This window comes from Astatotilapia calliptera, chromosome 16 (assembly GCF_964374335.1).
Source record: "Astatotilapia calliptera chromosome 16, fAstCal68.1, whole genome shotgun sequence".
Classification (NCBI taxonomy): Eukaryota; Metazoa; Chordata; class Actinopteri; order Cichliformes; family Cichlidae; genus Astatotilapia; species Astatotilapia calliptera.
Window position 1 is genome coordinate 20,775,973 of NC_137437.1, and position 16,565 is coordinate 20,792,537.

Consider the following 16,565-nt stretch of genomic DNA (forward strand, 5'->3'; position numbering starts at 1 on the left):
TACCATTATGTCTGTGATTATACTGACACCCTCTGGTTATGTTTAGTATTACATAGTATTACATTACATACTAGGATGCAGGTAAAATTCACAACAGATGAGAAAAACCAGAGGCTAACATTGAGAAAATACATCAGTTTAATCAAGGTAACAATATTTCACTTTACAAATAATTTCATACAATACAAGAAAACAATGTCTGCAATCCTGCAGCCAGCAAGCCTTGTTTTCTAATGGAAGATCCCCAGTAGTATAAGTTATAGTTGAGCCCTCCCGTTAAGTAGTGTAATCCTTGAAGATGCGAAGATGCTGATTTGCACAATTTGAATAACCCATGTTCCATATTTTAAAAAGAATTTAAATGTCCTCTATTACAGAACAACTTAAACTCCAAAATGCTCTCAAAGTTCCTTTAACTGCCTTCAGACGCAGGGCTTTTCTTCTGACACACCATTTCCAGGACAAACTGGATGCCCTGCATTTAATACCAGTTCCATTCTTGCAGCCGAGCTCGCACAACAATCCTGATGGTCTGTTTGCACGTGGAATTTGTCAGCCGAGTGCTGGGGTGAATGGTCAGATTACACTGTGTAAAGACTCTACAGAGAGCATGCCAACATCTTCAATTTTTGCTTTCTGTTAAGATGAGTCTGCAGACATTGTAATATTTATTGATCCAGAGGTGGTCACTGATGGGGAGTTGGGGGTTTTGGCATGAAAACTGTTCATTAGCATAGTGGAAGCAGGCGAAGTACTGGCAAAGACTGGGGGTGAAACAAAGTTGGATAGGGGAGGAGTTGCACTGGGGGCAGCACCCGGCAGGTAAATTGCTGAAAGAGGTGGAAGACCTGCAGAAGATGACACAAAACCCTTCAGTTAGCAAAATTGTAATTTTACTTTAACAACATTAGCTCTTGGACACTACACTTCTACTTTTCCTGCCTGGAGACGACACTCAGTATTAAAGAAAAGGCTCAGACGGTGTTTGCTTCCATTTCAACCAATCCTGGAAAGATGCCTTTGTAAAGCACTTTCAATGAGGTGTGAGTCAGAATCCAGTTTCTGTGCAACAATGCATTTGAATATTAAAGGTAAGTTACTCTTCCACAACTTTAGTTTAAATATAAACACTAAGCAAATTTCACATGATTTAAAATGATCGACTTAGTAATTGGTTTAACCCTTTCACCCTTGGACGCCTACCAGGGGTAACCCTTTTCTGAACCAAACACTTTCGGTCATTTCAGGTTTGCTTCCAAAAACGAAATTTCTTTGTGTGCATCAAAAGTTAGTGAGGGTGATTTCTGCCTTGGTTGTCAAACCACATCTTAATGGATATATACTGTGGTGTCAACTCATCATTAAGGATACAGGGTGGTTATCAGATGTCATCTTTATGATAAGGGGATTGATTCTCAGTAAATCTTGAGAATAACTTTGAGTTCGGTATCTTGTCCAAGGATACTATGGCTTACAGATCGAGCCACCAACCTTCAGATTAGTTGATGATCTGCTACACTGATCTGCAGCTATCCCTTTATAAGGTAAAAGAGTTAAAGGTCCTTTAGACTGCAGTTGCAAACATGTGGATGGGAGGAAAAGTAAAGGAAATGTTTGACCCTTCCAGTTATGGATTCTAGTATGCCACGGGGGACAATTAAAAAGATTGATCACGATGGTAGTAGACTCTTCTATGATGACATTATCCATCTACATGGCTCAAGGGGTCAATAACATGCTTATGGAAATGATAACAATGAGAATTGTATCCTCACATTTCAAACTAATTGGACACCTCGGGTAGATTTTTAATTGACTTTAGTTCTCTCTATCATGAGTCCCAAATGAGGGAATATCTTTTGGAAGAATAGTATTCTAAAGACTAAACATTCAATGCAAAGACTAGTTGAAGCTTTTCTAGGAGGATGTCTTATACCCACACTATACTCAGTTTTACTTTTGTCATCTGTCAAGTCTCAAGAACATTTTGGCTAGTTCGAAACAGTTTACACAGGGGTCAGAGGTGAAGCTGGTTGTCTGCCAATCAGATGTTTGGTGGCTCGATCCCTGGCTCTTTCAATCCACTTGTCAGTTTATCCTTGGGCAAGATACTGAATCCAGACTTGACCCTGATGCTGTGTTTGAATGTTATAACCACGTAGACATAGATAACCCACATTTAATAACCAATTAATCAGAGGATCCAGTAAAATGACATAATACACTAGTCAACATGACACATCTGAAGTATGTGTCAAAGCCTAGAGGAAAAATATGAATGGACACAAACAATGGAGGCAAAAATAGAAATGTTTACAGAACTGTAAAAGAAGAAAACCTGTTTTTCTTTTTTTAAATACTTTTTTCCTCTTCCAACCGTTAGAATTTACCAGGTTGAACTGTTGGATACATCTTTGCACAATGTCTCTGTCACTTAACTGTGTTATGAAAAGATCATGTCAAGACTAGAAATGGGAGAAGGAGTGATGTTAATAAGTCAAACCTGTTCCAGAATTTTCAAGGACACTTAAAAGTCAGTCAATCTAAATCCTATAGCCAAGTTTCACTAAATCGCTGCTATCTCAATATTAAAAATAAACCCTTAAACATTTGTTTCTATAAACAAATGTTGGGAACACCAAAAACAGCGAGCCTGCCATCACACTTTTAAAAGCTAAAATGTTACTAAGCTGGGCGTGTTCCATCAAAGTCACTCAGTAGTAATAAACTGTATTTAGCTGGACTATTCTCAGCTGCCTGTGGTCGTTACACTGTACGTCTTTACAATACATTTCTAATTTGCATTGGATAGTAAGAAAGCAAAATATCAGCGTTAGCCTTTACATCCGAACCCAAGCATGCTTGACAGAACACATTTATACCTGCGGGCTGTATTCCAACTCCCGGTGGCAATGCATGACTCACATCTGGCAATGAGACATTTAGGTTTGGTAGATTAGGAAAAGGTGAAAGACCTCCAGGTAGGGGCATTACGCCTATGCAACAAAAAGAAAAGGGAGAAAAAATAGACAGGTGTAGCAGACTCGCATCATGGATCATAAAGTATGAATTTTACAGACTGTACTTGGCACAAAAACTGGGGAGCTATGAACACCCAATGTAATTTAACCAACCTGGTAGCGTTGGAGCAGGACTGACAGACAGTGGAACAGTTTGTGAGAGGGGTACTTGGTTGTGCAGCGGGACAGCAGGAACTCCTGAAATTATATAATCATATGTTTTATTACATGAGAAAGCGACAACAAGGAGGAGATATTATAGGTTTCTAAATGCCTTTAACTCTTGTTGTTCTGTTATTCCACTTAGGTTTCATTTGAACTACTAATTAATTTCCGTGAGATTTCATCCTCAGATCAGCTCAAATTGTAAATGCTAAAGAGTCAGAGAGGACAGTGTACCTGTATGACTGCTCAGGACCGATGTTGGGTTTGAGCTGACGGACAAGCTAGCGAGACCTTGCTCCAATCCCGTCGAAGCAGAAGACGACACAGCAATTGGAACAGTTGGAACGACGGCAGAGAGGTGGACCTGGTAACCAACAGTGTTTTGTACATTTTAACAAAAGCTGGAAGCCAGACAGCATCAAAATGAAACTCAGCTATTAAAGATGCCAACTTACCTCTGTGAAGCCATCTTTTGGTGAAGGAGGTGGTTCGTAATGAGTCTGTACTGGTAAACTGATCTTCTTACCCTCAGCAAATGGCAGGGTAGGTATCCTGTGCAGGTAACCGTAGCCAATCCCACAGCCTAGACTGCATGGCAGAAATAGAGCAATACTGTGAAGGGGCAGCATCAGAAACATTGTAAAAGAAAAACCTGACACTCAAATTACAGTAGAACTTTTTCAACAATCAAACCCACTGAAACTCAAGATACACCTAAACGTAGGGGTATCATTTTTCTTGGTGGAATGATTCATAACTTTCTACATGTGTAGCAGAAGTATACTCCATCACTTTCTTAGTACTGGGTTGAACGCACTTCTGCCTTTATAATTGCCTTAAATCTTCATGGCACAGATTCAAAAAAAGCACTGAAAACATTCCTCAGACACTCTGCTCCATATTAACATGATAGCACCAAACAGTTGCTGTAGATTTGCTGCATAACCATGATGAGAATCTCCCGTTCCACCACTTTGGATTGAGCTCTGAAACTCTGGAGGTCATTTAAGTGCGGGGAACTCATTGTCATGTTCAAGAAACCAGTTTAAGATGATGTGAGCTTTGTTACGTGTCACAGAGGATGGGTAGACTTACAGGGATGGATATGGTCAACAACGACAGGCCATAGCATTAACGGAAAAAAAAAAAGGTTCGTTGGTACTTAAAGTGTGCCAAACGGCAGGATGAATCCATGCTTTTGTGTTGTTTACACCAAGTTTTGACCCTATCATCTGAATGTTGCAGCAGAACTGACTTAATAATGGGAATCTTTTTCAAATCCTATAGTGTCTAATGTCTAAAGAGTTTGTGTTCTTAGCTTATTTGAGTTATTGATGCCTTGCTATCAGCTTGAAGCAGGCTGACCATTCTCCTCTGACATCAACAGAAGTTTCAGAAATACTCATTAGCCCATCTGGCACCAACAACCACACTAACAAAGGCAGCATATGGCTTTGCATTCAGCACTTATATATCAAACACAGTTTTTAAATCCAGAAATGAAAATAAAAACATAGCCTAGAACAAATTCTGCACTTAAATAAACTAGCAGGATTGACTGTAAACTCCTCTCTTACGTAATATCAAGAAAGCTCACAGATTTTAACCAGCAACAGAAACTGTGTGGATCTTTTTTTTTTTAGTGACTGTCATACCTGCCTTCTCCACCCCAGTCAGAGTTTGGGGTGATGACCACCTCGCGGCAGTTGTCTGCGTCTGTGTTGTAAACGTAGAGCTTTAGCTCCTTCCCTTCATGTGTTTCAATGAGGGAAAACAGATCTTCGCTCTGCTTAAAAACCACAAAAATACACATCAGGTTAACTTGTTCCTGGTTTAATTCCTGCATTAAAAAATAAAAATAAAATCTTAAGCAGGCACCTCAGTCATGGCGGTGTCCACTCCTATAATGTAGTCTGCATGCGGCCTCAAACCTGCCAGGGATGCAGGAGAATTCGGCTCCACTTCCTGGACTCAAAAACATGCAGCTATCAACACATGAGATCACAGAAATAAATAAGAACACCCCCCCAAAAAAAGCAGCCTCAGACAGAACCTAACACTCACCAAGACATGCCAAACATTTTCATTGGCTCCCTCGAAGCTGCAGAAGCGAATGCTGACTCCCAGAAGCCCCTGGCCGCCCCACATGTTGCTGGGCGTGACCGTCGTCTCCCGCACTGCCAGCGTCTTGCTGCTATACAACAACATCTTGACGGGCTTCTCCACGTTCATCTTCAGCAGCTCTTTCAGGGTGTCATTGTCCCTGTTCTGTAAAGAAACCAGTATATCCAAATGATTCCTAGGAATATCCGTGACTAACACTGACCTAACCGGAAACTCACCAGCCGAGTGTCGCAGATTGAGATGATAAAATCAAAGAATGGCTCCAGTCCCGCACGGCGACCGGGAGAATTCTCTTGCACCTACAGATTAGAAGGCGGTCAGAAGGTTTTCAAGTAAAGCAGGTTAATGCCAGTCTTTTAAATATCTGCACACAGGTCCTTGTCACAAAGGACGAGCAGCATTCAATGAAAACCTGTACATCTCTGTTTTGGCAAACACTCCTGTGTAGTTTAACATTCCTCTCACTGGTTTAAGACTAGTGTGTCAAGTGAGGTTTCCAAGAAGACTCATTAGTCTCCTTCTTGGAAACTAGCCTTAACTGGTTATTTTACTCCTTCTCACGTACAAAGTCTTGAATCTTCAGGGCATATTGTCTTTTAAGGACCTCATATTACCATAATAACCTAACAGAGCACTTCACTCTCAGATGGCTGGGTTACTTCTGATACCAAAAGTTTCCAAAGTAGAATAGGAGGCCAAGCCTTCAGGTATCAGGCCGCTCTCTTTCTTTTCACGGTTTGGATTTAAGAGACAGGCATCCTCTCTACATTTAACATTAGCTTCAAACTGGCCTTTTTTTGATAAAACCACTAAAACCATCCCTTTGCTATGCCGCTATAGGTTCAGGGCTGGTGTGGGACTGCCTGTGATGCACTCTCTCTTATCTCCACTCCCCAGGTGTTTATTTTCCTTCCTCCCTTTCTTAGTATCCTTCCCACCATCATCTAGGTACGCCTAGAGCTGATCACCTGTTTGTTGGGGCAAGTGTTTTTATGAGTTGTTGTTGTCTTATTGCAACTTCGTGTCCCTGAATTGTATTTAAAGTATCTTTTTAAGAATTTTTAAAGGCTTTTCTAAAACAAACTGAGCTAATGACCCACTGTGAATGAATTATGTTCAAAGTGATCCTTTTTTCTTAATGATCCTTGATCAGTGGGTCTGATTGGACACAGATCTTTGAAGCACAAAATGCAAACATTTAGCATTTTACTTTTAGTGTGGCCCATTTTCCCTGCGTGTAATCTGGTGATGAAACTCTTTAAAAGCTTGGACTGACTGGTGGAGTATAACGTTTTCAAATGAAAACAGTCACACACACCCATTTCCATAAATCACGTATAGCAGCCACACCGGTTATTCTGGCATCATCCAGTCTGCTGGGGAGTGAGGGGACATCTGCTGATTGTCTCACAAACTGCACGTCTGAATGACAATTAACCGTGTCCAGTTTCTAATATGGATATATATCATTTAAACAGTGTAGACCGAGAGGCTATTAGCAAGCTCACACATCAGCGGTTGGTGCTAGAGAGTGGGCGTAGCAGGAGCTTCCATTCAAAGGCGGGGACAGCTAGCCGTTTACAATAAAGACAACGAGCTATGTGAAGAGATTTCTGGGTGTGTCTGAGTCCTCCTCGGGGTCTGTGTCAAACACAAGTCTCTACTAGCATCAGCATTTAGCCAGTAGTAGAGGTCGCTTCCTCTAAAGGAAAAATAACCCTTCTATCCTATCGTTAGCTGCTCCTCCGCGGGCTAACAGGAGGTCACAGTCCGTACGTCCACATTAAAATGTTCTCTTACCCTGAGGACGTGGTATCCCTCTTTGCCTCCACCTGGTATCTCGACGCTCGGAGAGCCTCCCATGCTTCCCCGAGTGCGACAGTCAGGGTGGGACTGACACCTGTGCTGGTTAGTTAGGTGATTAGTTAGCAGGCGGCTCGGATCATGCCGCGTTTCCTGTGGCTTTGGTTTCCCAGGACTTCCGCTCATGAGGATGATGATGATAGTGAAGAGGAGGAGGAGCGGGAGGTGCATCCCTCTGTGGTAGCAGGGTTTCATCATCTGTGTCTTTTGAGGTCTGATTATTTGTAAAGTAATAAGATTATGGGCGGAGAGGCTTTAAGCTTTAAATCTGGGTGCTTCAGGGCAGGGGGACCTAATGAGGACGATATTTTGGTGTAATTTCAAATAAGATGTTTCCTGCCTGTGAGCTTTTGCAAAATATGTTTGTTGGCCTTCATTATTTTAGCATAATATTAAATATTCTTAAATAACCGGGTTTATTAAGGGCGCAAAACCCAGGGGCAAGTAGTCTGAATCCATGGTGGTTATAAAATATAAATCATGACATATGCGATGCATTGTGGGGAAGCAGGTTAAGCACATGAAGGGGGAAAAGTCTCCCAGCAGATATATACTTTTAACTTAATCTAGCCACTTTCTTGTGAGGCAAGTCAAACAAGAGAAGCCCAGGTCATGTCTCAACATGAGCAGTGTGACTGGTAACACCTCCATGAGCCAGCTGGTTGTGAAAACAAGGGATTCTGCTCTGTGTGCACAGTTGAAAGTCGGAAACAGCCTCTTCCACCTCCAGATCACGTAGTCTACCTCACCAGCAGGACTTGACTCATGACTAAAAATGTCCTCTTTCTCACTGACATTTTCAGATTAGGAAACCAGACAGTGTGGAGAACAGGAAAGACTGAAATAAGACAGGACGTCACACCCAGTTTCAAGCTTGTCACGTGCAGTGTGTTTGCTTAATTGTTTTTAGTGATAGTTTCATTTAGTTGAAATCATTTGAATCTCTTGGGTTGTCAGTTTCAAATCATGTCTGGTGTCGTTGTTTGCACTTGTTGTTTGCTGTTCTTAAATAAAGTGACTTATGATATTTAAGGTTTGTGGCCTTTCAAAGTTTGTCTGGGGATGTTTTATTCATGCTGAGATTCACCAAATTAAGCGTGAGGTCACATTTTGACAATCGTAATTTAAAAAAATGTGCTGTAGTCCAGTTAAGGCTTCTTTTGCAAATGACCAACCCATGCACCATGAAGATAGAGGGATTTAGTTTGCAGTGCTGTTTGACTAATGCTGAGGATTTTGAATTGTGGATAATTTGTATTTCAATTACATATTATATACATTTTGTGGCTTAAAATTACAAAAATTGGAGAATTGCTGCATTACTGCTGCATTACTGCCTTCTGCAAACACAGTATCAGTTGTCATGCTTTGCCAAAGAGCACGGTGCTACAGTTTAAGATCCTGTCCTGTCACCTTCTGTAACATCAACTTGACTGAGAAATGTCTGTAGAATTCTTAGTTTATTCACATCATGGCTGATTTCATTTCAGTATAGCTCTGCCAGAGCAGATAGGAGAGACCGAAGATGAAAAAAGCTATCTCTATGATCAAACTGTGATGGGAGAGATCATCAGCTCTATAAAGAGCATGAGCTCACCGAGTAGATTAATGCATATAAATTTGAATATCTCTGTAGTGCAGCAGCTCTTATCAAATAATTTGAAATAAACTTGCTCGGCGCTGTTATTCCCCTCATCAGTCATCAGTTATCCTGTCAGTCTCCAGATCCACAAGAGCTCACCCTGATCGTGTGTCTATGCAGGCTGTAAGCTGGATTGTGATGTAAGACAGGAAGTCAGGCTTTACTCTAATAAATTCTGAGAATAATGTTTTATTCTTTATACTGAAATAATAAAAATACAAATAAGGATTGCAATTTAATTCTGATTTTACAGTTTATTTCATGTAAAAAAAAATTAGGAAACAGTGAAAATGGAAAAGAAATTCAGTTTTCTTAATTATGAAAATACTGAAATGTGTATAACAAGTTTTTAAAAAAATCACACGTTTCCAAGGAAACAACAGAAAAGTTTAACACATACGCAAATGCAAATATTACTAATGTTCCCAGTAGGTTCTGCTATGCTTTATGTTTAGGACTAAAAGGCAAGCTATGGGATGTAGCAGTAATTGTCGTAAGCTGTCAACATTCACATGTATATTTTTTTAATGATACAAAAACTTCTTAAAATCCTGCTCAGTCTTTGCATTTTAGGGATGGTAAGCATTCAACCTGCTAAACATCAGCATGTCATATTAGAAAGCATTCAGCTCCAAGCAGACTATAAGAACCGCATCACAGGGCTGCAAGAGCAACATTCCTGCATTAGTAATTAAACCAAACAATAAGATGCTCAGTAAGAATTCTGTTTGCTGATGTAAAAGATGGAAAACATTTTTAGTTATGCATTTTTTTCTCTTAGACAATCAGTATTTTTTCTGTTGTTAGATGACTGTGACTTTAAACTTATAAGGTATTAGTTAAACCCCGCCCCCAAACCTTTGAAGGTTCAACGTCAAAGAAAAGTGGATGACGTCACAGTGGCTGCAGCCGAACGTGGGCGGGGCTTAAACCTATATAAAGGAGCCGTCCAGACTCCCAAGCATTTGGTTTACAAAGAGCACACATGCCTAGTCCAACTCCAACCAGCCAACAATTTATTTCCTCTTCTACATTTCAGAGTCAGAGAAATAGTAATACAAACTTAAACATGACAACTCCACACAGTAACACCTCAGTGGAAACATGGAAGTCCTTAAGTGACCACTTTTTTGGTACAATTGTACCACAGTGGCAATCTCTGCAGTTCAACCCAGAGTACTGCAACACTGAGCTGCCTTCCACTTTGCTGAAAGACATGTTGAAACTTTGTTCCATGTTAGAGGACGCAATGGACACAACCGTGGAGAAGGGAGATCCAGTGTCCACGCAGACTGATGAGGCCTGTCTTCACTCAGTGGACACAGAGTCCCCTGAGAAAACAGAAGAAACAGGAGCAAAGGACAGCATCCTGAAAGAAATTTCTGTAGATGACCACGGTGATAATGAAGAAACAGAAACTCCAGGACTGGAGGACTCTTCAGACTCAAAAAACCTCAAGCTGCATTTGACTGCAGAGGAGAGCAGTCTTGATAAAACATCCACAGCTGACAGTGAAATATCACTGCATCGTGCACCAACGCCACCTAACATATATCTAAATGTTTTTATTGGTTTTAGTGATTCATCTGAGGAAGAAGCGTCTGTGTCGTCCCAGATGTTTCTTCCTCAAACCCTCACCGCAGCCACAGTGGAACCGAAGAAGAGCTTTTTGAAGAAAAACTACTCAAAAGACTTGGACAACATAGAAGCTTCCCCCCTGGAAAAGCCTGTGAAGAAAACACTACATAGGTCAGTCCATAAGTCTGATTCAGATTTTGGTTCTTATGATGTCACTCTGGCATCTGATTATCTGTCTGAAGAAAAGATTTGTGTTTATAAAGTTATTCAGTTGGTAGTTTCAGAGGCCGCAGGCAAAGCCTCGACTAAATACAAGGACTTCACACGGTGCCACAACTCCGACTCTATCAGCGATCGCCTGCTTGAAAAAATCTGGCCTCAGATTGACGAGAGGGATTTGGATCTATCTCCAAAAAGGCTGACCAATATCAACAAGGACATTTTCACCAATCTTTGCAAAGCACATAACTGCAAGGAGAAGTATTTGATTTTATGTCTGAGGGAACAGCTTGACGATATTACTGTCCCAACATTTACAAAACACCTGTTGGCCTTACCAAAAAGAGTACTCACTATATATAAAAACCGAGAAGAGTACGTAAAAGTTGTTGAAAGCTTCACTAAAGATTTGGTTCTGCACGCTATAAGCAACGCAAATGAGGCAAGGAAATTGCCTCCAGGGGCAGATAAAGCCATCATGAACAGGTTTACCCACAGGATTTGGGCTAAAATTTTGTCCCAAAAGCTTAAAATGTCCTTAGAGAACACTGAAGAAGTCAGTGTGAAAGTGTACAATGAACTCCGGCAAAAGTGGAAAAATCCAAACACTGTCCTGGAGTTAATGTTTAATGGCCAAGACAATATTGAAAACGTGATTGTCAAAAGTTTCAAAAGAAATGCCCCATTGAAGAGACCTAATTTCTTCTCTAGGGTTTTCTCACGAACACGTTAAAGTTTACCTGACACCTGCATCTAAAAAGCTGCGTTTTCAAAAATACCTGGGTACATGTGGACGTAGCCTAGATGCATTACATTTTTATTATAATTCTTCATTGTTAATGTTAAAACCAGACTACTTTAAAATAATTGTCTCATGAACCACCTGGTTGATAATAATTTCACCACATTACATTATAACATTTTTCTGTCCTTTATCCCGTCTTCCTTCTCTCACCCCAACCGGTCGCAGCAGATGGCCGCCCCTCCCTGAGCCTGGTTCTGCTGGAGGTTTCTTCCTGTTAAAAGGGAGTTTTTCCTTCCCACTGTCGCCAAAGTGCTTGCTCACAGGGGGTCATATGATTGTTGGGTTCTGTACTATTGTAGGGCCTACCTTACAATAGAAAGCGCCTTGAGGCAACTGTTGTTGTGATTAGGCGCTATATAAATAAAATTGAATTGAATTCAAATAAAAATGAATAAAAGAAAAAAGTTTTAAAAGTGTACTTAGTTTTATTTGCTGTCAATTTGCCTAGAATGGAATATCAGATTAGATCTTATATCTGTTTTTCACTCTTGTATGCTTTTCATACAAGTTTCACACAAGACAGATACAGACTTTATAAGATGTATATATATATCGTTTCCATATGGGTATGCATGCACCCCACCTTAAGCTATATTAAGATAACAATGAATTAATATCAGTAGATAGGAATACAAACTTCAGTCTAAGTAAAAACAAACCCCAACAACTTTTAATCGTACTCAGCTTGAATCTGAATAAAAAGAAGCAAAATAAAAAATATCTATTTCCTGATGCCTATGTAACCAATACGTCTACTCACCAAAGAATGAGAGAAGCAATATGGATAACAGCAGAGGACAATTTATTTAGGGCCTGATGGCAATTTACCATCGGTGTCCAGCACTTTAAAGGATTGATGGACTGGAGCACATCTGTCCTTAACATACCCTCTTAAACATCAGCTTGACACTGATATATCAAAGGAAACTTAACCGACTTTAAGTGCAAATGTTTCAACCTGAACAACTTAAAACTTCTCTGGGATACAATGTAAACAAAGACAAGAAGAAGAAAAATATTTCCATCAATAGTCACTTCTAACCAGGAGACAAGTGAATATATTATGTAGAGTCCTTTTTCTCAGTCCTGGGGTTGTAACACCACAACCTCCTCAGTCCGTAATCAGAGAGTGTCTATTTGACAATAACCAAAATGTCTTTGGATAGTCTTTGTGAATGCAAACAAAACAAAACAAACAAAAAAAACCCAATGGTATTAGCTGGCCAGCAAAATAAAGAGAGTGTATGGCACTGAGTGCGGGCGTGTGTGTGAGTACTTCGGCCCAAATAATCAAGGTCCGGATGGATGAAGAGATGTCCTTTAAGTGGCCATGAGGAGTTTATGCAAATATAGCTGCTGCTAGAATATAAGACTTCATCATTGCTTCAAGAAAAATGTAAACAACTCATGTGTTCAATCTTCTAAGTAAATAAGCATTTTATTTCAAATTCCATTTAAAAGCAATATGATATCAGTAGCTGGAACAACTTTTCAGATAAAAGCACAATAAATTCTTTGATTTAAAAACTCCCTGGTGATTACCATTTTTATCACTGGCCAAATTGTAATGTATTGACTATTTGCATTACTTATTCTCATTATTATTATGATTACTTATCATTATTTTATGCTATTTATGAAGTTGAAGGCCTTTGGCTTCATGTCCCTTTCATTTATCATGCACTGTGATCAACAGCATGCTAATAAACCATTCATTCACACTTAAACCTTTCATTGTACACAGCGATTCCTCGTGTCACCTTGTATGCCAGTTAGAAATATACTTTACATGTTGACGCTTGCTCCTTCCAGAAGCAGATAAATAAACGCTGTATTTCAGCAGCAGCTTGCTGACGCCTGAAAACTGCACAATCACTGATCTGGATCTGGTTCTCAGATTTATACTTCTTCAGTCCCTCAACGAATTTACAGCTAAAGCTGCAAAGAAATGCACCGTCCTTTTGTTCAGGCGTTTTTACCACAGATTCCTAGTTTGAGCTGGTGAGGAAGACATTAATGGCCCCTCTCTGGTGTCCACACACACACACAAACATGCACACATGAACACGTACACTGCATTTCGACACAGAAAGCAAAGCCAGAGCTACAAACATAAAAAGCCATTACTGTCAGGGTTACTTGCTTAATGCCGAGCATCTGCGAGAGGTCAGTTTTTGTAGCATGAAAGCATCTAATAAATACATGCTCTCTGCTGACATAATGTACTCTGCTGTTCTGGGAGGTAGAGATAAAATGCTAAGTGAATTAGAAAGACCTGCGTTAAGATGACAAAGCAGTGGAGCCAAATACCTGGACAGGCCTTTGTTGCGTTATTATTATTATTGTTGCTGTTTATCATTTTAATTTAAGCAGCATGGCCAGACACACGTTTCCCGCACTATTGTTCCTGTTCAAAAGAGGAAAACTATGATGGTTCACTGTGTGGTATTGTGCAGAAAACAGCGCCAACACTTTTGCCGAGGGGTTTTTTAGTTCATCTAGCATGCGTGGTAGCAATCACCATGGGGAAACTTGGTAAGCTGCTTTGTAATTGCTCCAGGGCTTGCGCTTATTCCTTTAGAAAATGTCCAGCAGAGACATTTACTAGCAGCCTTTCAATTTTAACAAGCACCACATTAGGTTTACACTCCCCAGCTATGGAGACGAGCAAGTTACAGTCTCTGCACTATTAATTTTCTACTTTCTGCCAGGATTAATCAAGCTGGGGGCGCGCAGTCAATAAGAGCAAGCTATTTAGATAAGTTTAACCCATTATAATTACTTTAGAAGTGAAAGGCGCCAAGGTTTGATAATTGATTCTCTTATCACCCTGTTGTCAAGCGAGGCTGCCGTTTGGCTTGAATTTGAGAGCATGCACGGATTTCATTAGCACATAAACACCTTTTAAAGGAGAGAGGAGCACAGGATTATCGCCCTTAACCAAAAAGAATAGAAGCAGGAACATTTTTACTTTTGATAATAAAACATAAATTGTTTGCTGCATGTGTGTATTGATGTTGTGTGGAGAAAAAAGAAGTGGGAGGGGGAGGGTGAGGGCTGGCAAGCAGCCTGCAGTCAATATCATCATCATCATCATTTCATTAGACTTGCCTCACACAATGGGACTGTCAGTATCTATCAGGAAGCTAATGTGGCAGTGATTCCCAGGGGTGGGAGATATATTTGGCACATTGGGAAACCACTGACAAGAATCATAGATATATAAGAGAGGGGAGCAGCAGCTGAGGGGGGCTGGATGGGTAAAGTGGGTGTAGGAGGAAACTTCTGCATTAACCACAAAATATTCAACTAAACTAAAAATGTGTCCGCTGTGGAAATGAAGAAAACAAAACAAAACCACGGAAACAAAAACGCAGAGAGAATGATCACAGCCTTTTATTTCACTTCACTTGCAGTCTCATAACGAGTGCTGAATCCTCAGCGCGTGTGTGCCAGGTGTGAAATGGAGGGTGAACAGACTAGTTCAGAGACAGACATTAAGTGTTTCACGGTCTGGTGTTTAGAGAGGCGGGCTGGCCACACTGCACAGATTACTGCGAAAACAGAGCTGCTACATCCTCCTTTTATTTCACTCCCCCTAATCTTCTTTTCACCAATGTTTAATTATGCCTATAATTAAAACTGATGGAGTTACTGATATTGGATCAAAGTCCTTCAAATATTGTTTCTATAGTGTAAATCAACCATAAACCTCCTCTTTCCACATTACATGTATTAATGGGATAGTCTTACTTGTCTGATGATGAGGAGCATCCAGTCCGGAGTTACTAGACTGTAACAGCCTATAGTAGCTGAAGATTGGGTTTCATTTGCATTTAATCATTATAACATTCTCCAGCACCTGCTCCCAAATTAGCCATGTTATTATCCTTTGGCACATTTAACCTTCAACAATGCCCCCATCCATAGAGCTGCAAGCCAAAAGAAAAAGCTCTCCCCCTTGTAGATGTGGCAAGAAGTGATTATTTCTTTTGAAATACATGATTATTCCTTTAATTCTCTGCTCTCTGTAACTTTACAAAGCAACCCCTGACATCAGCTCTGTAATGATCGCTGCACTGAAGCGTGAAACGAAGAACCAGCGTCTGCCGGGTGGAGGAAGGGAGGAGAGCCGCTAAAACAGTCGAAATAAAACACAGCCAGGCAGATCCTCGAAATGGGCTCTGCGGGGGGGAAATGTTAAGAAACCACAGTCTAATGCATTTTATGATAAAAGTGTGAGTGATGAGAGAAGTGAAAGGATTGGCAGGGGTCGCTCAGGAAATCTCAGCTGTGAGATGGTCAGCCAATAAAAAGTCCCTCCAGGGTGATTAATCTGACCGGCGACTGGTGACAGCTAAGTGGACTGGAAAGATGTACCAGAAGAAATAAAGGGGAAAATCATGTCAGCTTCTCTTTCTTTTCTCCAAATATTCTGCTACATTTTTTTTCATATGTTCAGTTTAGTTATCAGTGATCCTTTACGTCTTACCCATTTTGATGCATTCAATAAATCTTTGGACCGTGAATATCCTGGAGGCCTTTTTTTTCTTTTGTGAAAACATGATGAAAAATCATTATGATGATGAACTGATGAGATATCCTAGAAACCTGTCTGTCATCTAAGTGACAATAAAGTTACAGCACTATACACAGTAAAAATATCCTATTAAATTACAGCAAAATACTGGCAGCTGGACTGTCCAGCATTAAACCGTCATTTTACAGTGTTGTTAAATTAAGCTTTACTGTATAATATTATCATCTGTTTCAATCATTTATTTTAGTGTTCCTACTGTGTCCATAAACTGTTTATTACTTTAAAGTGCATCTTTATGGCGACACCAATAGGTCCATAAGTTGTTGGACAATTATCTTTCTAGATGTTTGGGAATCACAGAGATTTTTATACACATCATTCAAATTGACTGAACAAACTAACAGAAGGATTGTTTTTTATACTTGGATGAAAATCCCATTTAGTCACTGACTTCTATCAGCAGTTACATCATCAATGAACACTAGTGACCCAATACTGTTGGCAGCCCTACATGCTCATGTCTCCGTCATGTTTAACAGATTATGTGGTATAATTTCATATCATGAGCTGTTTCCCATCATTCTGGCTCAAATGAATCTTGATTTCATC

At 40.2% G+C, this 16,565-nt stretch overlaps 1 protein-coding gene across 2 annotated transcripts; it reads right to left on the reverse strand.

Annotated features, from left to right (window-relative positions):
- Positions 1-120: 120 nt before the first annotated feature.
- Positions 121-8,186, reverse strand: LOC113007663 (Golgi reassembly-stacking protein 2). 2 transcript variants are annotated; one of them, XM_026144437.2, is made up of 10 exons: positions 7,110-8,186; positions 5,528-5,608; positions 5,250-5,453; positions 5,064-5,150; positions 4,841-4,971; positions 3,641-3,773; positions 3,420-3,549; positions 3,135-3,218; positions 2,883-2,996; positions 121-848 (listed from the first exon to the last, which is right to left on the reverse strand). In XM_026144437.2, the coding sequence occupies exons 1-10, from the start codon at positions 7,368-7,370 to the stop codon at positions 640-642; spliced, it is 1,434 nt and encodes a 477-aa protein (XP_026000222.1). In that variant the 5' UTR covers positions 7,371-8,186; the 3' UTR covers positions 121-639. The 2 variants fall into 2 exon arrangements, with proteins under 2 accessions (XP_026000222.1, XP_026000221.2); XM_026144436.2 differs by having other exon boundaries at positions 4,841-4,974.
- Between the last annotated feature and the right edge of the window lie 8,379 nt (positions 8,187-16,565).